The sequence below is a fragment of the Calidris pugnax genome, unplaced genomic scaffold, assembly GCF_001431845.1.
Source record: "Calidris pugnax isolate Ruff unplaced genomic scaffold, ASM143184v1 scaffold38, whole genome shotgun sequence".
Taxonomy (NCBI): domain Eukaryota; kingdom Metazoa; phylum Chordata; class Aves; order Charadriiformes; family Scolopacidae; genus Calidris; species Calidris pugnax.
Genome location: NW_015090995.1, coordinates 9,588,108 through 9,612,396, shown reverse-complemented (window position 1 = coordinate 9,612,396; position 24,289 = coordinate 9,588,108). Strand labels below are relative to the sequence as shown.

Below are 24,289 nucleotides of genomic sequence, written 5' to 3'. Positions count from 1 at the left end.
CCATTTTTTACTTACCTTCTGCTAGGCTATGGTCTGACTAACCCAAGTAATTCCCCTTTCCTCACCACATGCCCATACAGACCTGTGAGCTGCTGAAACTCTCTGGATGAGAAGGGAAAGAAGTGACCTTTCATTCTGCTTTAGAACCTGGTTTCAACAATACTCATGGGCACCTAATGAAGAAGTGTCCTAATTTTTAAGTTTCTAGTTCACTGGAAACATAAAACGAACTGTACCAGTTTCTGAGTGACATTGCACAACACTGTACATATCAAATACAATCTTGGAGCCTCAGTTGAACCCCCTCCTCTGCTCCATACAGCTCCACACAGAGGACAAAGTCGGTCTGTGACATGGTGGTGGCACTGAGCCCTGGAGAACGCGGCAGTGGCACATGGCTCTGGAGGCTGTGTTCTGGGCACGCAGTACCTTCAGAGGACACAGCATCATTGGGGTTCATAAGCAAAGCAAAGGCTGAAGCTGCCCTTAGTTCTGCTCCCCTTTCAAGCATCCCACTGTGTTTATAGGCAGCTATTATATTTTTAATTGCTACAGAGAATACAGGCAAACCCACACCAGATTGCTTATAAAGTAATACATAAACCAGGAAGCTTACATGAAAGAGGCATTGATTTTTTCACTTATATTTTCCCTTATTTTTGTAGTTTTAATGACTACTGGTCAGTCAAATACTGCAGTTTCGTATTTATTCTTACGACACCCCAAATGTGAAGGCTGCTGTGCAGTGAGCACAGCCCGCTGAGATCTGAACAGGCCTGCAGAGGATGCAGCTGTAGCTGTACTGAAAACCTGCAGACCATCTTCCTAATCTCAAAATTTCAGACTTAAAGGTCAAGTCATAGTCAGTGCAACGGACAGAGTTCAGTCAATCAGATTACCCTTCTTAATCCTATGGACGCTTCAAGTCTTCTTTGACAGTTTGACTGTCATTGTAAAACTTTGAGGACTGCATTGGCCACTGTAATATTGCTTCTGCTTTGTGAGATGCCTCCACTCAGTACAGAGATTGCCTTGGAGCCTAACCTTTATGACTATGTTTGGAGATAGTGTGCTTTTGATAAAAGCATGCAGTCTCTGGAATAAACAGGTCTTTTGTAAAGTTTCACCATTTTGATCCTCAATGGAGTTTCTTCCTCTTTATTTTCCCTCAGGAGATTTTCTTCTAAATGGACACAAAGCCACTCTAGTCTGAAATACAGCTTGTTATCTTGGGAGTAAGAAAACATATTTCTTAACTCAAAAATATGTCTCTAAATACACGGTTGAACAGGCTAAAGCTTACTGTTAGTTCTCAGAAGAAAATGTTCTTCTGTTTATGAGAACAAAATTTTATATCTATCTGTGAAGGAATACTGGAATATTTTAGCATCAAGGGACAAGAAGTGTGGGGAGCTTATGAATTTTGCATGACATAAGTGTTGCTATCTGTATGCTTGAGAGGCCACAAGATGATTATATTGGATATAGTTTTGTTGTGGAAGAAGGGATATGGATCTGGATCCACATGCTCAATGGTTACAGAACTATAAGGGAAGTGAACAAACAGATGGTAACTTACAGAATGACTATTAATCTCTCTGCTTCCCCTTACTCTGCAGCTGAAGAGACAGGGCCAGAGGTGGTTTGGGCATGGCATCCACCTCTAGGACACAATACGGGGTCCATCACAAGATTCTCTAGACGGGGAATGAAACAAGATGCGCTGCAGAGGGAAATCTGGCACGAAACAGGTTACCCAGGCAGAGCAGGAGCTGAGGTGTCTTCTTTCCCCTACTTTATATTTACATACCACTGGGAGACATCTGGGAGAGATCCTTTCCTGGGTACCAGCCAACCCTGAGAAATGCTTCATATGACATGTTTCAGACCTTGGAAACATAGGGACATACAGATGTGCCAGATGCTGAAGGCATATGGAATACTCAAGGTCATTGACTCATATGTCTGTATGTTGCTGGAGGAAGGTACAGCATATTCCAGCAGGACCCAAAGTCTGTGAAGAAAATCCTCAGATGAGTAACTGTCTTCAGATAAGCCTACACTTTTGGAAAAGAGGTATACCCTGGTTTGAACCGGTTGAAAAAAGCATCAAAGGAAGAGAACTGCACACACTGACCAGCCTAATACAGAAGAAGAGGTCACTCTTATTTAATCCAAGCACTAACACAAAGCCATGATATGTGGTTTCTGGAGCAGAGAACTGACAAGTTTGCCGAATGGCCTGGCCAAGAGCCCAAAAGTCTGATAGCAAACTCAGCACGTGCATAGACTGTTTAGTGGTTTACAGTCTGTTTATTTCTGCTATGACTTTTGTTCTTGAATAAGTCCTACTTAAGCTTCTGAAATCCAGAGTCACTTTCAAATGCTGATGTTGTCCCTGAGAAAATGAAATGGCTGATGCCACGCATCCCCACAGTGACCACAGTAAAACCCCTCTCTGGAGGGAGGCATCACCCCCAGAAGGTGATGGGAGGGCTGAGCTTTGAAGGTGTGCTCCTGAGGAGGCCAAAAAAGGGAGAGAGAAGGGAAGGCAGCTGGACTGAGGCAGCCCATGCCAACCCTCTGCAGGACAGAATTTGTACATCAGTACTCTGCCACACAGGGACAGAGTCATGGCTTCCCTTTGGGGAAGCTTTTTCCACCGGGAAAAAGCTCTTCAAAGCCACCTGCAGTTGTGCAGTCAGCCTGCTGCTAATGTGCTCAGATGTTACTGCCTCTTAGCTGACCAGAGTTTCTAGATTCCACAGAAAGCACTGATTTGACTTTCTAAACTGCAATAAAATGCTAGATTTGAAATATGCAAATCCAGAGTTATCTTCCCTCTCAACGGTATGCTATCAGCAAATGTAGTTGGCTATAAAGAAGACAACTCACCGCTCCCTTGAGCAAACTGGCTGGCTGGATTTAAGTACCACACATATTTGTAAGATTTTTTAACTACTTTATGGGAAGATAACAAGGTAAGCAGAGGAGATGAAAGGAAAAGCATAAAACCAATAATTGTTCAGCTTTCAACCTGGGGTCCACCATTACTGACTTTCCCTGCAGAAAAGTAAGTCATTGCTTTTCAGTATCAGATAAAAAAAAAAAACTTCTGGAAATTGTTGCCAGAGGCACCAGCCTGGGATCTACCTGGGCAATTCTTCATCAAGTGAATGGTTGGTCCCAGTAAAATAAGTGGGACAATACTCATTAAAAAGTGCTGCATAACTGGACTCCTCTTGTTAGACTGCTAAAAGGATACGACTAGTAATACAGTATTTATCTCATAAGGTATTTTTAGTTCGCTTTACTATCTAGCTTGGTTTCCTAAAAAAAATATCCATTTTTGACACTGTAAATTCAAACAATTTTGCTCAAGAGTATCTTCAATAAAATTAAGTAGAAATAGTCACATTACATCAATGGAGTGACATATATGACATAGTATTTATGTAAAAAATACCTGCAGGATTTGGTTGCAAAATAATGGGTTGATAGTGTTCAACCAATTGGCCAAAACTGGTTGATACAGTCCTAAAATCCAACTGCAAGAAAATTTTAAGATCTTTTAGAAATATTTGAAATAATTTAGGATAAAGATTTCATGGAAATATCATAATATGGTGTAAATAAAGTTCATAAGATGGACATTAGGCATAATAGAGTCATTTAACAGTACAGAGATGGGCTATATCAGCACAATACTGACAATAGAAAGGCTCCAACGATGCCAGTGTGAGCACTGTGCAGCTTACCATAGAGTTTGGGGAAACCTGGAGGCTCCAGTAGCAAATCTTTAGTTACAGAGATGCTACACACATTGACAGAAAGCTGAATCAAACATTTAATAAAATTACAACTTCGTTAGGTTTGAATTTAGAATGCTTGCAGAATATCAGTTTACCATTTTTTTTTGCTTGGTATATAGCTTTCATTTAAAGGTACTGGAATGGTTTGATTATTTTTTTTTCTCTCACTTGCACAGTATAACAAAGAGAGAGAACAAAATATAAATGGAGTTAGAAAGATCAAACAAAAGGCCTATTCCTCAGCCAAGAGTGGGCCCAAAGAATTATTTAAGCTTGGCTCAGGAACGCTCTCCTGCATCATTTTCTGAAGAGTGGGCTGCGGGTACGATGTTTTGCATCTTTTGCAAGAACATGAGCAAAAGAAAGGGAAAAAAGAAAAGAAAGAAGTTTCTTGCACTTTGCTGTATGAATTTCCCTAAAGAGAGCACTCATCATATTGACTAGAAATACAGTTTAAAATGGAATGCCATGTATTAGTATCACAACCACACTAGGTGTCAGAGTTACAGACAAGCATCAGCTTGTGCTATATTCTCTTGAGCACCTCTTTCCTTCCTGGTGCCCTCTGTAACCAGCAGCTGTGGGACCTGCCTGTGACTACAGCGATTCAGTCCCCTCAGTGATTCACCTCAAGGCTTGACAGGAACTGAATATTTTGAGAAGGAACTCAGTGAATACAGCTTTTGCGTTTCCCAGCGTTTATGGCAGCAGGGTCAGTTTGCTACTAATTTATAATACAACATTTCTAAGAGACACGCTAACGTTTCATGAAATTTAAATGTTACTTTTGATCTATTCCATACTATAAACTCAGAGCTAAATTTATGAAGTGGCTATAATCAGAGGGTTTTTCAATCTTAATGTAAGCGCATTCCCACATGCCTATGAATAAACAAGCAGCCTGGATTTGGTTCCATACCAACACCAGCTTTGCTGTGAGTCCAGGCAGCAGGGACCTGTCCTGCTTCTGCTCCCTGCAATGTGTATCTCTTATTACATCTCCTCAAGCACAATGCACAGCCCAGCCAGTGGTGCAGGCATTCTGGGCAGCACCCTGGGATGGCCAGGGGGTATGGCCATTCCTCCAAGAGAAAGCAAACACTGGGAAGGCTATACAATAACAAAACAGTCACCCAAAAGTGCATCTTCTCCAGTACAGGTTATTTAGACTCTATCACACACAATTTAAGCCTGTCAACAGCACCGGCTGTGCAGAGGGCAGGGCTTTATGTACCAGAAAGTTGCTAATAAGCTGTTTAGACTACCAGCTGAATTTTTCATTAGCAATATTTCCATTTGGGAATTCTTTAACATGATTCAAAAGTACTTCACTGGCTTTTTATTTCTTGTTTCATGTTCCACTCAACAAACTGCACCTGTCTCGCAGTCCCGACAAGTAGTCCTGATGCCAGAAATGTTCCTCTGGCAGCTGAGGTTTTAGGTTCTTAACCTACTTAAAAATAATTCATTATTAACATTTGGGAAAAAATATCACAGAGATATTTCCTGGTAGGTTACAAGTAAATGCTGCCATCAACTATGAGCATCACTGAGGCATTTTAATTTTCCTAGGTAACAGGCCAGTTGTTGGGACTCATATCTCCATGGATATTTAATTGATTTCTAGAAACAGACAGTTCTGGAAACATTAACGATGTCCGTCACAGAGAGAACAAAATTTCTGAAAAGCATATACCTGTTCCAAAATGGTGTTGATTCGGTCTACTTCACAGTCAATTAGGTATCTTTTTTCTTGCCGCCTGTCCATCTCCTCTATAATTCTTCTGAACTCTTGAACATCCTTTATGCTTCCTACAGACCTGGCTGTCACTTGCCAGTTGTTCTGTACTGCTGCTTCCATAATCGCCTGAAGAATGGAAAATCCTGTAGGGGGAAGAGACAATGCAACCGTTTAAAAACAGATCAGAAACAAAAAACTATGCTCAGTGTTTGACAGAGGGTTCACAGAAACCCGCATCATCTAAAGGGACACAGACCAGCTAACTCTCTGCAAGTGCTTCATTACTTGAGAAAGCAACAGTGTAGGGACCAGTCTCTTCTTTCAGCTACGCCACTGCCAAAGTCCCTGACTTCAGCAGAATTGCTTGGCGGTATATTACTGTGAGGCGTATCAGAATCTGTCCAATATATCATATTATGATCCTCTCAGGGATGTTTATGGTCGTGCTGGGGTCTGTGCCAGCTGAGAATAGGAGCCTGCAGCCATTACTTGGGCAAAAGTCCATCAGCTTGAAGAGCCGGACAGAAGGGGCAATTTGCCTGTGCAGACTGCAGCAATGGGTCATTAACTGGCAAAGATCCAAGCGCTGCACAAGAATGCCAATTAAGTCACTGTACTGGTTATTGGAGCCATGAACCACGGGAGAATATTTTACTGATATTCACCTTGATTTCAAAAAATGTTTTTTAAATATGGAGTCCAGCAGCATTAACCACACTTTGAATGCTTTCATTAAGGTAATACCAACTCATTTAGCAGCCTCGACAGAGGAGAGAAGCAGCACAGAATGACCAAAGATTGCACAGTGGGAAATTATACAAGCAAACAGCATTTCATTTCTCGTGAACAGCCGTGTCTGGGTAGCAGACAGAACGCGACTCATCCCCGAGCAAAAGCTGGCGGAAATGGGAATAGTAATCTCCTTCAAGTCGTGCTACGTAGGAGCCATAAGAAATTGATTTGCACCCCTTTATTATAGTATGTGTAGAGAATTTGGTGAATTACCTGTTTCAATTCGGGACATTTATTTTTTTGCATAGTTCTAATTGTTTCAAATCTGGGCAGATGCCAATCAAAGAAAGAGGTCATCTACTTCCAAGCACACACAGTGGTTTCCAGTGGAGTTTCTTTGTACAGAAGCATCCATGTGAACTGTGTTTCTGTCCAGATAAATTTATTTGCAAAACTTTCAGTCCAATCATTCAGTCATGCTGTGGATTTCTTATCCACAGACAGATTTCAGAAGAATGTGTTCATACGCAGAAACACATAAACATACAGGATCAACAATTAATTGTGCTCTGTGACAACAAGTCCCCTACACTTCTGAAACTCAAAGAAGTTTGAGGTACAGATAAAAAACAACAACATGTTCAATGCTTCGAATTGTATCAATAGCTATTCTGAACTCAGAGATCATTGCAGGGGTACACACCAATAACAAAGAACTTGCACTGCCGTCTGATCTTCTGTAGGCTGCTGTAAATCTGTAGTGGCTGTCTGAAGCCAGAGGAGCTGTATCATTACCTCATTACAGACACAAACAAGGAAAGAGTGTGATTTTCTAGATTGCAGTTAGATTATTATAATTTACCATGTGACTTCCTTAAGTCTCACTCAAATGCCTTCACTTTCCCTGTGCAGCCTCCTTGATTCTTAATGCTTTTCTTTGTATGAATGCACTTTACTACCCCATGAAAGGTGGTGACAATTAACATGTACACTGGTTCAGAATTCTTTCTGGCATCTTCTTTCCCCTGAGACTATTGAAAGGGATGCATTTACATATGTATAGTACAATGAACTCAGTCTTCCTTAACATCATATTTTACAAAAATGGCTGTGATGTCTGTGACAGCATTGTGATTCCATTACATGTAGGAGGAAGATCTAAGCCTAAGATACTTGGTTGGCTGCAAATGAGGAATTTTGATGTGGGAACATAAATACCACTAATGGGGATTTACAAATGCTTTGTGTACAAAGATGTGCTTTTAAAAAATATGATTACACTAAGTAATGAATATTTACAACTTTGTTTCATCACTCATATGTCTAAGTGTGAACCTTGAGCTTGCCATAACAACAGTCTATAAGTCTATTTTTTTCACTCCAAACTGAACAAAATGGCTCAACATATTATAAAAAACACGACACAAAATAATCTAGAGCTCTATTTTTTATTTGTATCGTATACAAAACTTATGAATTGTCTCAAGGAAATAAGTGAAAATGAACATGCTGGAGAGCAGATGCCATTGGTTGAGTGCCATGCATCTGACTTCAGTTAACTCAGAGCTCACTTTGTCAAACCTTGAATATTTCAGAAGAAAGATGGGCAATTTTCCTAATTCGTGCAATTGCATGTTGGTGTGGGTGTGAGTGTGTGTGGTTTTGCATGCATGTGTATTAGTCAGTGGTTATCATTTCAAGAAAGAGAAGAGCAAGGTTACTCAGCAGCCTTTCTCCTATGCATGAAAATGTAATTACAGTAATCTTTGCGTGAAAAAGTTCCAGAGCTTCATCATTTCTGTTTTCTCTACCTCCTGTTTCTCCTTGTCACACCAAGTCTTTACAGCCACAGTCCCCTCTACCCTTGTCAGTTCTTGAAATCCTCCCTGTGGTCACCGTCTGTGCCATGCCAGCTTGCCTCTCAGGGGCCATCTCCCTCTCCCGTCCTCACTTTGAGAAGTACCATTTGCCCTTCCTGCGACAGCTCATTAGGCCAGTCCTCTGACGACCTTTACAAAGCCCATTCCCCTTGCTTTACAAAAGCATGGTTCAAACCTCCTGCATTCAGGAAGGCAGCACACTCGCATCTCCGCAAACATGCGTCCGCTGTTCCCAGCCTCGGGTCCCTCTCCATGCCTATTGCCTTCAGTGCCATTTACTACATTTCACATTGTTACCCATTACGAGATATTTCTGTAAACAACATGTTCCGGGCTCCAGCTGTACTTTACCATTAAGAGAGCTGTTACATAAGCAGTGTGATTGTTCAAATAAAAAGACCATTTTATCTTCAAATGTCAACTTTTCTTTCTGCTTAGCATAACAACGCAAGCTGTGACACTTAAGGCGTACTGAATGGGGAAATTATTTTCCCTGTTTTGTGCATGTCATTGACCAGACCTGTACACTGAGCTCTTCCCTTCCCTACCCTCCAGTAAACATGCCGTGTGGAAGCTTGGCAAGAGATGCTTGCCCCTGAACACCCTGGAGGTGCTCAATTCTCATGGGTGCCTCTCAACTCATTCACCCTAAAGGAAACCAGATGACCACAGCAGTTGTGGTCATGTGCTTTGTAGTTTTTCTGTGGCACCAGATCTGTCCCGAAAGACTAAAGGACTGATAATTCACCACAGGTCTGCAAGGAAGCCATGCAGGAAAGGCTTTCTGTTGCTGGTTTACACTACTTCAATCAATAAAGCCAAAAAATATTAGATAAGAGAAAAAAACCTGACATCCTTCTAGAAGATTACAGCAATAAGACCACCTCAAAACAGGTTCATAATATCATTACTAAAACTCACAGGTTATTCATTCTACAGTAAGTAACACAAATACAGACAACAGGAAAAATTCATTCAGACCCCAGTCTGATCTTTCAACCACTTTTTTCTTAGTCATACCTTGGATGGGAAGGCAGACATTTTACTGGAAACACCGCTTCTGAGGCTGGCTCTTCTGATGGCACCATGTCCCTTCACCGCAATACATTATTAACATGTTGGCTCACTAATTTGCAAATGTGTCCGGTCACACAATGGTCATGCCCGCTCTTGCAGGTCATGTAACAGACCTTTATTACATTTTGGTCCCTTTTAGCCATGTACCAGGGAGGGGCTGCTCCTCTGATCTTTAAATGCAATCACACAAGTCAATCTGATCTGCACCTACTAAAAGCTTAGACAGTCCTGGCCTTAATATTCAAATGTGTTATTGTCTGGCTTATTCTTAAAATACTGATGATTAAAAAGAGCTAACCCTCATCTAATGATTGGGGCTGGAGGCAACTAGGAAAACTAGAACAAAACAAGTGCTCAGCTTACTACTTACTGGCCTGAAGCAAGTATTTTGAGTTTTGCTGACTGAAGGTTGCAAAGAGGGAAAATATTCAATATCAATTTCCCTCAAAGCAGGGAAAAAATATTATTTGTTGCAATGCTATCTCTGTACTTTAAACAACCCAGACAGAATTACATTCTAGGCAGTCCTCCCTGCAGCTGGACTAAGACACAAATTCACCCAGTATCTTCACACTTCTGCCAGGGAAGCAAAGCCAGTATCTCAGTCTCTCAGATCATCCCTTTGATAAAAGCATCTCTCGACTGACCCTGCTAACACAGGTGAAGAGGACATTTCACTCTTTTGCACCTGTGAAAGCTGATGAAACTTCTTCCACATCCACGTAAGCAAAATTAATCTGAGCAGTTTGCTCCGCCAGATGAAATTCCATGTACTACATCATTGAACTTACTCATTTAAATAACAACAATCATCAATGTGTTATGAGTAGACCACACTGGAACATCTGCAGCATCACATGAGCCTTTGCAATTGGCACCAAAGTACTTACTGAAAAAAAATTACCCACTTTTGTAAATCACTCTTTTCCTGAATGTTCCTAGTAAGATCTTGGACCACAGCCTCCTATCAGAAATGAAAGAGCATTTGCTTGCCGTCCCTCCTCCTTTTGCCTTGCAGAGTAGCAAGGCCTTTGAGGGGTATATTTTCCTGGCATGCAGCGTGTTTGCGTCAGCTGAATGAACATCAGCTTTGATCTGAATACTTGTGTTTTGAACTATGAATCTGGGACATGCAACAAAGAATTAACATTTTGGCCTGTGAGTGAACTTCAGGGACTTAAATGGGGAGCTGTGTTTGACAAGGGCACAATGAACTCACCAGTAAGGAGGCCACCAACGCAAGTGCCTCCCCAAGACATATGACAGACACCAGCTTATATTTCAAGTGTACCTGAGGTCTGCAAATTGAGATATACTTGGATATTCTGTGTATTTGGGACTCAGCCTAGCACTAATTTAGAAGCAAAGAGATCAGCATGTTAGGTGTGAGTAAAAAACAACTAGCCAACCGAGAACAGCGCCTATCAGTCAAAATCCAAACATGTCAGTTAGGTAAGTATGCTTTGCATAATCTGTATCAATAGTTAACAGCTTAATGATTTTATAGTAAGGGAAGAAGCAGGGAACAAGCCACTAATTAGTCACTAGTAGGAGGTGCAGTAAATGACTACAATACTGGAGTGCTCTTCAGTCTAACCCTAAGATCAAATTATTAAATACAAGTAGAATACCTGCATTGCATCTGCTTTTGACCTGATAACTTCTATCTGGTAACCAGCATGTAAAGTGTAACACAGCTATTTTGGTAGCAAACAACTTTCCAGACCAAGTAGCAAACACACTCTAACATTATTTTTTTCTTCTGCTTTTTCTAGTCAGTAAACCTCTAGTTTCCCCTGTACATTATTACATTATTGCAACCTGTCATCCATAAACAGACAAATCCACACAAACAGATGTGTCAGCTTGGTTGTGTGAATGTGAACTTGCCTGACTCTAAAGGAGAATTTACAGAAACCATCTGGTCTGCGTTTGCTTGAGATGCGACAATGCTGAATGCAAATAAAAAGACATTATTATTATTTTTTTTAAATGGCTCTTTCTGAATGCGTTTCACCTTGATCTGTTCTTTTATAACCATCTTGCATCTAACTCACCTCTGATTTTACTCCAGTTTTAGGTCAGTGCAACTCCAGTGTTTTTAAATGGAGTTGTGCCGGTGTAAAGTGAGAGTAATGGAGTAAGGGACCGAAGAGTACAATAACCAAGGGCAAACATAAAGATGCCATAAGAGTCCCTCCGTAAATGGACTTTTACATATGACTTTCACAATGATGTGGGCAAGTCTCCTGGTTTAGGACAGATAGGTATATCTCAATAGAACAACACGATCCAAAGTTTATCTAAAGAGCTGTATTCTAGTTTTAGCTTTGCTACACAAACATTTATTTAAAAATTTCCATGGGACTAATAATGAAGTGATTGTAGTTTCTGGATGCAGATGAGTCACAGAAAACAGATGAGATGGGAAGACTTTAAAACTAAAGTATGTTCTTGAGGAAAACGTAACAGGTAAACAATTGTGCAGAGAAGGCAGAAGAAGTAGTACAGAAAATTGGAGAAAGGGATAATGTATTCTGAGAAGTGACAGAAGGTGAAGAGCATTGTAGTGTCCAGTGGGCATGAGCTGTAGGGTATCCTCTGTGTATTTATTCCTCTTGATACTGATGCTATCAGAAAGCCAAGAGAGGTAGTGGTCAGGGCATTCTGTCACCAGAGGATGCTGAGATCTGGGAGACATGGGCCTAGGGGTACTGGAAAGTCCTCCCAAAAGGAAAACTTTTTTACTTGCAAATGGAGACATAGTAAAACTACATTAGCATTAAAAATAATTAATTTCAAGCTTTAGGAGATCTGAATAAAAAAATAATTAAATTGATTAAGTACACAGAGATCTAATCTGTCAGGCTGTACACTGAGTCTAGGGCTTGGCCTCTGTTCAGAAGAGCCAAAATGATTGTAAGCACAGTACTGTCATGCATGCAATGGAAGGCAAATCTAGGGACTTCAATTCCAGTGATATTCCTGCACAACAACAATTTCCCTGAGTGCCCTAAATTCTTCATCAAGGACACACTCCAAATGACATTAGCAAATTAAAAATAAACCATTTGCTGAGTACAGTCCTGCACCCCACTGGTATGGGGGAGCTAACACATCACAACATCACAGCCTTGCCCACATGTAGTGTCTTCTTTCCCTTCTATTCACCTTTGAGCACTTCTACCCACAACCACACTATTTTGCAGCCTCACTTACTGCCTCTTCTATGGTGCAAGCTAGAATGAGTCCACACCAAGCTCTGCTGCTTGCAACAGATCAGCCTTCAGCTGAAAAGCCTTTGAATGTTGTAATCAGAATAGAAGTTTCCTTTGGATAAAAAAAGAAGACTCAGAGATATTACCAACCCCTTCTTTCAGACCACCAAAGCTGGGTTTTTTCACTGCTCCTGTGTGGTGGTTACCACAGTAACCTGATCTAGCCACCATGCACAGAAAACATCTCAGCCATAATCCTCTTGTGTCAGATGCCATCAACTGACCACAGTGCAGCCTAAGTGAGATGCTTTGGCCTTAGTCTGTCCTTCGGGCATATTGGGATCACAGTCCCTTAGGTTCTCTTTATAGTCTAGAGGGAGATATGCCATATAATTTTTCTATGTTTGCAACATGCATGGAAATCAACGGAAGAAAATACAGACATGAAGTTGTGTAAGGCATCATCATGCAGGTATCACTCACAACTTTTACCTGCAATTGAGAAACTAAAAGAGAACAAAAATCCCAATGTGTTGACTAGCACTCAACTGATGAGGCTAATTACTGCACGTTAAAAATACATATCTAATTGTGTTTACATATTTATCTCAGCAAAAAGATTCTAATTAGGAATCATAGAGTTAGCAATTATCAAACTGGAAAAGAAAACCTAACTTGTCTGCAAAACAACTGCAGTACATTCCATGTGAAGCCAGTTCTTCAAGTGGAAGCTTACAAAAAAACTCCAAAATCAGAGCATGGGCAGATTTTTCAAGACATGGTGAATTCAACTCATCTTTCGTTGAGAAGTCTGAGGAGATATATTTGGCCTATCATATGACTTGGAGGAAAATAGAAAATGAAAATTAATAGATTTATTGTAAACACTCCCATATGAAATAGGCGAATAATAAATTTGATATAGAATAAAAAAATGATTTGGCCTATGCCATACAGAGAATTAGTAATAGCCAATTTCCAAATTCAGGTTCTCCTGATTCGTATCTAGATTTATTTTTATTTCAAGCTGTAACGCAGTTGAACATGCGCTTTTAAAGATTCCTATATTGCCTACAAACACACTACCCACTGAAATTAGATAGTAAAAACATCAGTATGGTATCTCAGAATACATTTTCCTCGTATCTTATTTGCTAGAGTAAATTGAATAGCTACCTAGCCCCCAGTGAACTGGGATACTGATGGAAAGCATTATTTATTATTTCCAGTAAAGTTGCACAATTGTGATATAATTACAAATAGAGTTAAAAAGGAAAGTATTGTGTGGGATTATTATCTGAGAAAGGAAATAAAAATAAATTCTTTTTAAAGCTTAAATAACCTTTTTAGCCAAAAGAGAATATTATTGAAGTTTTTCTGTTACAGGCAATAAACGTTCTGGGAAAAGGAAACTTACCCACTTATCAACAGAAGAAGATTTTGAAAATAGCTAAAACTTGGCCTCATATATCACTGCATTAATCCAAAGAGCCCAAATGTAATTTCAATGTATGCTGCAAACTTAAAATTATTGATAACACAAGTTAATTCTTTGCCATGATATGCGTAGGGTTTTTAACATGAGCATGCAAGACTATTGCTCGCTGCCTTCTCTTAAAAACATGCCTGGAACTGCTGAGTCTAAAAAATGAGAAATATTATTCCTTTGAAGAAACAATCACAGGAGATTATGGTAATCAGACTATGAATTGAAATACATATTCATCAGAAAAAACCTGGATTCACCTCAGATAAATGTCTTGGAAAAAAATTATGCTAGTTGAATTGTCCTCAAACATAGTAAAATTATTCTTCCTATCTGACCTTCAGTCAATCATGTTAGAAAAATATTTATTCCTCTCCCTAACCTTTATCTACACTTTTTGTTTCTCAAACTACCTGAGCAAACAAATCTTTTGCCTCTGAGAATTTTCATTAACAGATGCTATCAGCCTTTCAAAGTCTGTCTTCATCAACATCTCACCCTTTGGTATCCAGCATTTTAATTGCCCTTGCAGCTGGAATGTGTCTCATGTCTCAACCCGTAAGTTAATTTCCCTTTATTTATTCTGAACACTAAAAAAAAAATATAGCAATCAAAGGGTGAGTACTGATTTTAAAAATATTCTGAAATTTAAATGAGTTTTTATGATAATATAAATGATAATTTATGGATTCATACTCACAGTCTGCATGCATGTTTCTTTTCAGTCACTCGGTTATTTCTGCCTTTTTTTTGGCCAATGACTAGCAACAAGGAGCTTTTATATAGCACTATTACCTATGTTATTTCAGTACAAGCATTTATCTTCATAACAATGACGTATTCATTAATTACAAAGTCTCAGATTAATTTGAACCAGGTCTGTATACCTCCTAGACCACTTGGCAATACAGATTTGGTCTGAATTGGGCTTGAATGTACACGTGTAGTTCTACCACATTGATCAGAGCACAGAGTATATCATCTAACCTGCTTTATACTGATTTTTCCTGTAGTGAAGCCACAGGATGACAATTTACAAAGTTAGCAGAGCATTAACATGACATCAATAGACAATATCTGACCCAGTCTGCTCTAGGCAAGCCTGCTCTAGCAAGGGGGGTTGGACTAGATCATCTCCAGAGGCCCCTTCCAACCCCTATTGTTCTGTGATTCTGTAACAAGTTCCCTTTCAAAACATTTCACCCAGACAAGGTGGCAGAATGAGGATGTAGTGGCTCAGCGCTCTGTATCAGTGACCTAACACCATTACTTCTTGCACCACGATCTTCTGTGTATCACAAAGACCTGGTCTATTCTGCAGGGTGGCAACACACAACAGGCTCAAGTAACCTAGAGCGTAAAGACTACCCACTGCCAGTCAGGAAATCCTAGGGATTTTACCTGCTGTGGAAGGAAGAGACTAAAAGGAGAAACAATGCCTTGCTTTTATTATTCAGCCTTGTAATCCCATTTGAATATTACAGGTCTCTCTTATTGTATCGAAACTCATTAAAAATTTCAGAACTATCCCTTTCCTGCTAACACACAGAGTATTTTTTGGCGGTTCCTTTGTATTTTACAACTTATAAATACAGGGATTGTAGCCAGTAACCTTAGACGGGCAGCCCCCCACCCCCTAGATTTAAGCATCTGTGGTCAGTTACTGAATGTGCTATTCCTGATTTAGCTCAGGAAGGCAGTTCACATGAAATATTAGGCTGGATAATATAGAAATGTGCAAACATTTCAGCATAAATATTTGCTAAGTAGACAGGAATGTGATTCAAAAGTTTAGCTCTGGCTTCATTTCTCCAAGTGCTGATGTGCTCAGTTGGGGAAGGAAGAAGGAGAGTGTTCTTGGAGTTGGCTCCCCTCATCAGCAAGTGCTGGGCTTCAGATCTAGACTCTTCTACAGCATCCAAGATAGTTTATGACTACAACACCCCCACCACCACCACCTTTCAGGACATTTTTCCAATGGATTGGACTTTTCTCCTGCCATTTATTTTTATGCTCCACAACTGGAATTTGCACAGGAAGGCAGAACACAATTTTGATCTTTCAAAAAAAAAAAAAAAAAAAAAAAAAAAAACTTGGTTGGAAAGCAAAGCTTTTATTTGATACCTAGACTACATAATTTCTGTGAATTGAGAATAGTCCATCCCACTCTGCTTCTATCACAAATATTCTCCTGGTTTGGTAACTTGTATTTCTTAAAGAGAAAAAAAAAAAAGAAGAAGAAAAAAAAAAATTTTTATCCAAAAAAAAAAAAAAAAAAAAAAAAAAAAAAAAGAAAAAAAAAGAAAAGGTTACATTACCTAAGCACGTACAGAGTTTGTCCAATTTACTGCTCTGATGGCTTAGAAATACCAATATGATGGGCTTCAAAGACAAACCGGACCCAGGGAATAACCTATGTGACTTCAAGGCAATTTCAGCAGAGGCTCAACCTTACCGTACTTGACCACCTTGGACAAAAACCAGTCCTGCATATAAATGACCTGCTGATAAGACAGGCATATACGCTCCAAATATGTCCCATAAATAGCATAATGGAAGTGTATACTGCTGGATCACCACAAACACATCCTTCAAGAACTAATGACCACTAGATCTGTGTTAACTGCCGGACTATACACCCATATATATCCATGACTACACAGCAAAATCACTGAACACATAGAATTATGCTTCTTAGTTTTATATTATCACTAAAATTTAAAAACCCCATCTTGTCCTTGCACGTGCACATGGTAAATAATAAAGATTCTGTTAAGTGATCTAGAAATGGTAATAACTAGAGTATTTGAAACAACTAATTCTTTTGCCTATGATCCTCTGCAAAACAGGCTCACTTCACGGTGCAGCACAGGTAAAATTTTCACAGGTATCTGTCTTTCATTTTCAAAAATGACTTAGGTAGGATGTGACTTAGGTAGAAAGTGACTTAGGAGTAAGTTTTCAGAGGCAATTAAGATGCAGATGCTAAAGAATGTAAGGAGGTGGGGTACCTGGCACTCCACTGACTTAAATGGCAGCCAGGCATCTACCTCATTGAAGTGCTTTTCACAGTGTGACTATGTGTATGTTAAACCCCTAAATACCTCTGAAAGACCTGCCTGTGTGCCTTTGGAAATCACTTATAAAAATAGAATATATGCTTCTCAGAATATGTGCTCTGGCCTGCTTAAAAAGTGGCACAGAATTCTCTATAGAATACACTGCTAATTAGTTATTTCATTGCAACACGTTAAACAAGTGCACAGATAAGGACTGCCTGACTAAATAGGATGTACACGTATCTGAGACAGTTTATCAATTATTAGCTTGAAGAAGAAAAGGGAGTTAGAAAGTTGCCCTCCAAGGTTGCTGAGTGGTGGAGTATCTATTAAAAAAGGAAAGGGTTGCATGTGAACTGCAAAATCCCTTTTTCATAGTTTCAAACTAAATTGCTCTTAATGTTTTCTGAGAGTTGTTTTGTGAAATTAGGAAGCTGGAACAAACGCATTCTTGGGACCAGTCAGCCTCAGTACTCCAATTATGTTGGTCTTTGCACCCAATTACACTGCCAAGTGTTTACTATTATTTAAAATGTTTATATGCTATTTGAATATTCAATCCAATATTCAGTGAAACAAAAGAACTCTTCTATTCCATTTGTTTTGATATTATACTGATGCATGACTGCTCTTCCATGACTCCAAAGCCTCACAAATCTGATTGCATGGTTAGCAAACTACAACAATAAAATATGCAAAAAGTTTAGTATTATCTAATCTGAAAGCGAAAATATACAGTGAATGGTACACACAGCTAGAAGTGCAAGCACTGATAGTTCTGATCACTCAGTTTACCATTACTGTAGTCATTCAGGCAGAGAAAGATTTCACAGAATAAGGGAGGTCCCTGGTACATAGAATGGAAAGGTTCTGTGCAAACCAATACCTTAAAACAAAAGGTTCTCATTCCAGCACTGCCCTCTTTCAGCAGGGTGGTGCTTGTTGGTTAGTCTTATTTTTTTTTCTTTAAGTAAACTAAACAAGATTTCTTTATTTTAACACTTTCTGCCACTGTAATTATCTCTGTGCAGGTATGAAAAGCAAGGGAAAACCAGGTCGGTCACGCCTGTGAGCAACTGGATTTGACTCCAATAAAAAATTTCCATCTAACCTTACTAATTATTAATGTACAGATGTTCTAGGCTCAGAATATAATGCCTGTGCTTACTCCAGGGAGCTGGTCCCCTCTGATTGTACTCAATACTAACTAACCCTCCCCCTGCAGTGAAATATCAAGCCAACATCTTTCTTCTTACAGCAAAAAGTTCAATTAATGTTGTTTCGGAAAAAAAAAAAAGCAAACATTTAAAAAGCATATTCTTTTAACACTGGATTATTATGACTGTGCTATCTACTATAGCGTATCAAGAGATCAAGAATCACATTTTAACAGTACTGCTACACTTAACAGCTCTCACTGACACCTTAGCTCTCAATGCCAGATTTTCTCGCTCACTGTTTGGAGCATGTCCCACCACTTCACTGATTCCTTTTCTATTTACGCAGCAAAAGTTTTGTCCCTGTTTTAAAAGGTCCACACTGTGCATCTCTGCCCTCGTTCTTTGGATAGTCCTTTTGTCTCTGCCTGTAATGAAGGTCTTGGTGTCTTCATTCCTGTCTTTCAGAAACAGCACTGTTGTCTCCCCTGCTACATTTCTACTCATTTACTTCCCCTGTTGAGATCCAACTCTATCACTTTGGGCAATGTGGAACTGAGGGAGGATTAAAAATAAAAGCATGCTGGCTGAAAGACACAGTGCTGAGACCACGGCCCTACCACGTCTCATCTATACCTCCACTGACTCCATGCTGTGCTAGCGGTTCATGTGCTCTTCACTTCACTTCACTTCAGACCTTCAACCTAACTTAAGAACACTCCCAAATGTCCTCTCTACTTCCGAAGAAGAGCCGATTTATGCCATTACCTGTCCTGAACAGCAGAAGAGAAGCAATTCAACTTTCCAGTTCCTCAGTCTTCCACATAACCCCACCACCTCATTTTCCACATACTGTAACATTTTATTCTACCTCTTCCATCCCAGAAAAATAACACCTTGGGAGTGAAGCAGGAAGAGAGCTAAATTAACTATGTATGTTCCAGATCAGCCCTTTTCCATTCCTAGCAAAGAGTTTTAAAACAGTGGCAATCAACATTAGCCTAAATCTGCTTCAGCTGAAGCCATGTGGAATTTTTGCAGGAATTCAGCGATCACTTGTGACTCTTCCAGCTATATTCCTGAGGAGATTAGTACGTGTTATTCCTGGAAGAGTTCACAAAAAAGACTTGAGTTTAGACCTAAGCAGTTAAACCTGAATGACAGGAAGGACCCCACGCCATTCAGAACTCAAAAGCCAAAAATCTGCAATATTTTTCATATAATTCTTTGACTCAGAGATCAGGCCATGGCCACAGAGCCTGTCAACAGCTACATGAAATCTTATTTACAGTCTAGACCTGCAAATACTTCTTTTGGAGCGCAGAAATCAAAGTAATTCACCTAATACAAATCACTGAACTCTTCTCCAACACCGCTGAGTTCCAGGTAGTTTTGCCATTCACTGTGAAGGGAACAGCATCAGATGCTGTATGGAACTGCTTACATGTTTAAACAAACATCAGCAAGGTGATTCTTGCACCATAATTTTTCCACTGTGCTGGTGGCTTATTATTTCTGGCCGAACACAGTAATACGGCTCATCCCTTGAAGTTAAAAATTAACTTGTACTAGCAACCGCAGTAAACTATTAAATTTAAAGCAAAACATTTAATTTTGTTATACATAAAAAACTGGAAGCCATGTCTCTTAAGCTCTACTTGCCAGCTTTACATACTTCAATTTATCTTTCTTAGTTTCCTTCTGATGGATCTCTTCAACCACAAGGACTCAAATTCTTACCAGTAGCACTTAGCAAAGTGGAAACTCATGCCTGTTGGCAAGAAATGAGTATGTAGCTCTCCCAGCATATCAGGAGTAACTTAGAACTTTTAAAGGAGTTGATTTTATAACAGCCAAAGAAGAATGGGTAAATTTGAATCCAAATTATAATCTTTTAAGAAGTCACAGAGGCCAATTCATGGCCAACAGACATGAGTTCCAAGCAGTACAGAGGAGTCTAATACACTAGACATACCTCCCCTTTATTTCTTTAGCAATTTTGCATGGAGGTGAGCACAGGAGAGCTCTTCCTGGCTATCAGACACTTGTATTATTTGCTTGATTTTTCTCTTAAATATTCATTAAAATATTCGTTCTCTTAAACGAACATTCATTATTGGCAATGTGAGAAAGGTTTCACTCCCTGCTGAAGCTTCAGTTCCTGTATCCTTCACATAGGCCCTCAGAGCAACAACGTTGAGCATGATCGTCAAACACACACTAGATCCACCTTCAACACTCCAGTGCCATGGGATTGCCTTGCAATACTTAGTGAGCTTCTGCACCAGGAACTGGCTTTCAAAGAATGATTTAGATTTTCTACTTGGCATCTCCCAAGTGTTCCAGAATACCATTACTAGTACAAGAGCAGGTAGGAGATGAAGCCCCTGACGTGGCAGCACTCAAACTGGGTTAAGGCAGTTGGTCCACACTCAAGTGGAACGTGGCAGAAGCCACCTTTTCCTTACTTTCCTGGTTATACAGACTGCATCCCTCTGCCAGTAAATAAAACTGCAACACCTGTGTCTGACATGCAAATACTGACCACAGTCCTGTATTGCTAGAAGACTATTTCAAATGTTCTTTCTCCCAGGAGTCACATGGATGACACACTTCATTTATTTGGAAAGAATCCCAAGTTAAAAAAGGGAGAGATCTTAAAAGACAAAGTATTGCTATGGTGCCCTTATTCTTTTATTTTTTTGGCCAGAAGCCATGTAATTCTTTTCTGGCTGGCTCATTCTGTCACAAACAGAATGACCTTTATTGAATGGTCAGCAAATGTGATGGTTTTAACAGAGCTACTGTTGCAGTGAAACTGATGCACCATGATTGTACCCTCGCCCACAGAAGATAGAGACTCCACTGGGTATTGTCAAAGCAACTCATAGCAGCTGAACGCAACAATCCAATTAGTGAAACAAGCACAGTTCATGCATAAAGTCACTTCCAGGCACCATCAAAAAACAAGACCCCAATCTATAAAGCCTTATTTTTTAAGATACGTGTTTCTGTTAACTGAGGAAGAAAAAAGTTGGGATTACCTTGCAATCTGACTTCATCTAAAAAGACCAGAGGTCTGGAAGGGGCCACTTCTCCTTACAACACTGCGGCAGAGCTGCTTTCTAGAGTACAATAGTATGCAGTGATCCTTTATGATCAGGGACACAGCTGATGGAAAAGACACCAACTTCTCTGTTATCCACAAGGAGTACAAAAAAGCTTGCTTTCCTGGCAGGGTAATTTTTTGTTACTTAGCTCAATGGATTTTGGAGCCTTTATCCTGTTGCTTAGGATTTTCACTTTGAAAACTGATTAGCACAAAGGAAAAGCTCTCATCAGCTTTAATGGGATTTTTATCATGGTATTTGTAAGGACTCGTGTGAGAATGAATGATACATGCCATCAGGGCTAAGAGATAAGACACTCTCAACATTTGATTTTTTCTAGGTTCATCTAACTCCGTCCGCAAAAATACTCTCACCACTAGAAGATACAACTATGTACCACAGCTTCATTTGACTCCTGGGGTGCCACAGCACTGTTCTCCTCTGTGTGAGACGAGACAAAAATTACAAGAATTAGGCTGACTGTCTGGAAAGTACCATGCAAGAAATATAACAGCAAGTAAACCTGACTGCTGCTGGTCTCATGGCTCTTGCATCTGGGCAGAATCTACTGTCAACAGCCTGAGCTCTTAAACAGCTCCTTGCAATAGGTTCAGACATCCCTTTCTGATAATAATTCCTAATATAAATACAAACTAACACCTGGGGCAAAGGGAAAGCATCTGTCATTTACATCAATAAAATAGTATGTTGTTATTCACTTTGCTAACCTGTTGCTTAAGTGAACAATGTTTAAGAAGTCTACAAAGATAATGCATGTTCAACATTATACAACAGTACACAGGAGTCACGGGGACAAGAGTACACTGAGCAGAAAATAAAAGAAACATGAAAAAGTCTGCTCTGCATCTGAACAATTTTAATCAAAACCTGTTATATTTGTCTTAGCAAAATGTGGTAATGATAACTTTGTGTTTTTTATTTAGGACATGTTTATAAATACCTATATATGATCAATGAATGCCAAATAATTTTATACAATGCAGAAGGGCAATAATTCTGTCATGTAATGATTTAAAAACCATCACTAACTATCCATTTTGCTTTTGACCAAATTCAACACAGGAACCTATTTATAATATGTTTACAGTGTCTTAACAGTGATTTATTATTTTTTAAATAGTTACCAATAAAATAAAATGAAGTGTGGATGATAACAACTGAAGCCAGGTATGCAAATAAACCTAGTTGCAGTAAAATTATATCCTTGTACAGAGTAATATGATATATTTAACTGAGATGTGGAGATTGCTAAAATAATGACCTGATACTTTTTTTTTTTCTTTTTTGCAAAAAGCATCATGTTTATTGTTGGCTGGATTTCTTCTGTAAAGTGTGGCCATTGGCCACTTTCAAATAAATTAAAAATGTTCTTTGATGCCCTGCATGATTCACATGTAGGCATAAAACTTCACTTTAGGGAAGTGTCCTGTTAGCAATTACAGCTCCATTAATTCAGTAATAGACCTGCTGAATTTTTTTTCAATTAACACTACATTTACTCGAAGAATAGAGCTTTATGAGAGGAGGGGACCACTGCTACAAGTTAGTTTAGGCCAAGCTGATTTTATAACTTTGGCTGCAAAAAATTGAAGGAAAATATTTTTCAAAAGGGAAGTTAATGACTTTTACTTTTGTAATCTGAACAAAGATTAAAGTAAAGGTTAGTCTTGAAATAACATGGACCAGATTTTTTGCAATTATACTAACGTTTTTCAGCTTGGTCCAAAATTACTTTTGTAATTTCTGTTCCACCCAATGTTTCCCACTCCTTCTCAGCTTCCACTTAGTGAAACAAGCACAGTTCATGCATAAAGTCACTTCCAGGCACTATTTTCTTTCTAAGCTTTAATTCTGTCAGGCAGGAAAGAAAAATATACATTTGTTATTTATGCTGAAGAACTTAGTGCTATATTATCACAGAATAAAGTAGAATGCCCTGGAAAGGAAATGAAAAAAGACTGTGAATAGTAACTTCAGAACAAGGCACAGGAATATTCTGTAAAGGACAGTCATTAAAAAAAGTTTGAAAGTAGGGAAAAACAACAGCTTTCAGCTTTTCTTTAACAAGTATGTCCCTAAAAATCCCTGAAGGATCATGCTGAAATTATTAGAACATCATTTTTATTAGTTTACAGAAAACTAGTTTCCCTTGTGACAGCGATTTCTGTTTTTATTGCTTCTAGACTCGGGTCTCTGTATGACAATTGAGGCTGCTATTCTTCATACTGTAACTCATATAAATATACCTCAAGTAATAAAACCAAAGCTAATTCTCAATTTTCTAGCAAAACGTCCACTGAAGCCTCTCCATTTCCCCTCATTCCAGTGCAATAATCAGCAATTATTTGTTTAAAATAGTTCTCAAGAACCCCCATTGGGGTAGATGCTGTAGAAACAGAAAGCCACAATGTATTCCCTCCCCAACTTCAGTAATGACTGCAGGTTAAATACAACAATTAAGTGCATTTCTACCATCTGACCTCAAGAGAGGTATAAAGTATGACATTCAAAATGTGGCCTACAATAAAATTTCTCATTATTGATACAATGAACTCATTGTTCTTAAGCAAACATTTTAAATAGCATCCATTATTCATGTGAAATCCAAAAAATTACCTATCTGGGATTTGGAAAAAAAGAACACATTTGAATATCAAAATATGGGAGAATTTTTCATCTTCTTTTATGATAATGATTTTGCACAACTTTTTATCTCCACGTTACAATTTTGTTGTTTCAAATGGACCTGTAAAGAAATTATTTTTAAACACATAAGGTCAAATCTTTACCTGTGCAAATCTGCATTGCTTCACTTCAAAGAAATACAATGAATGGCTTTTGCTCTGCTCTGAGGCACAGCTTGATTTTTACACAACTGAACCGACTTGGTTACATTCAGTAGCAGCCTAAACTCCCCGCAGTAAAAGTTTTAATGTTAAAAACATTTTGACAAAATCCAGCTTTATAGCCAGAGGGAGGTCACTAGAGTCACCAAA

The 24,289-nt window shown here is 39.1% G+C and overlaps 1 protein-coding gene across 3 annotated transcripts in view; it reads right to left on the bottom strand.

The window, feature by feature from the left end:
* The window catches only part of GRIA3 (glutamate receptor, ionotropic, AMPA 3), a 151,872-nt gene that overhangs the window by 78,212 nt on the left and 49,371 nt on the right, over positions 1–24,289 (bottom strand). For all 3 annotated transcript variants that reach the window (XR_001413457.1, XM_014955100.1, XM_014955099.1), the window contains exon 4: positions 5,509–5,696. Coding sequence is in view for 2 of the 3 variants with exons in the window: in XM_014955100.1 (XP_014810586.1) it covers positions 5,509–5,696 (188 nt within the window). In the remaining variant the exon portion in view is untranslated. The remainder of the gene's footprint in view (positions 1–5,508; positions 5,697–24,289) is intronic.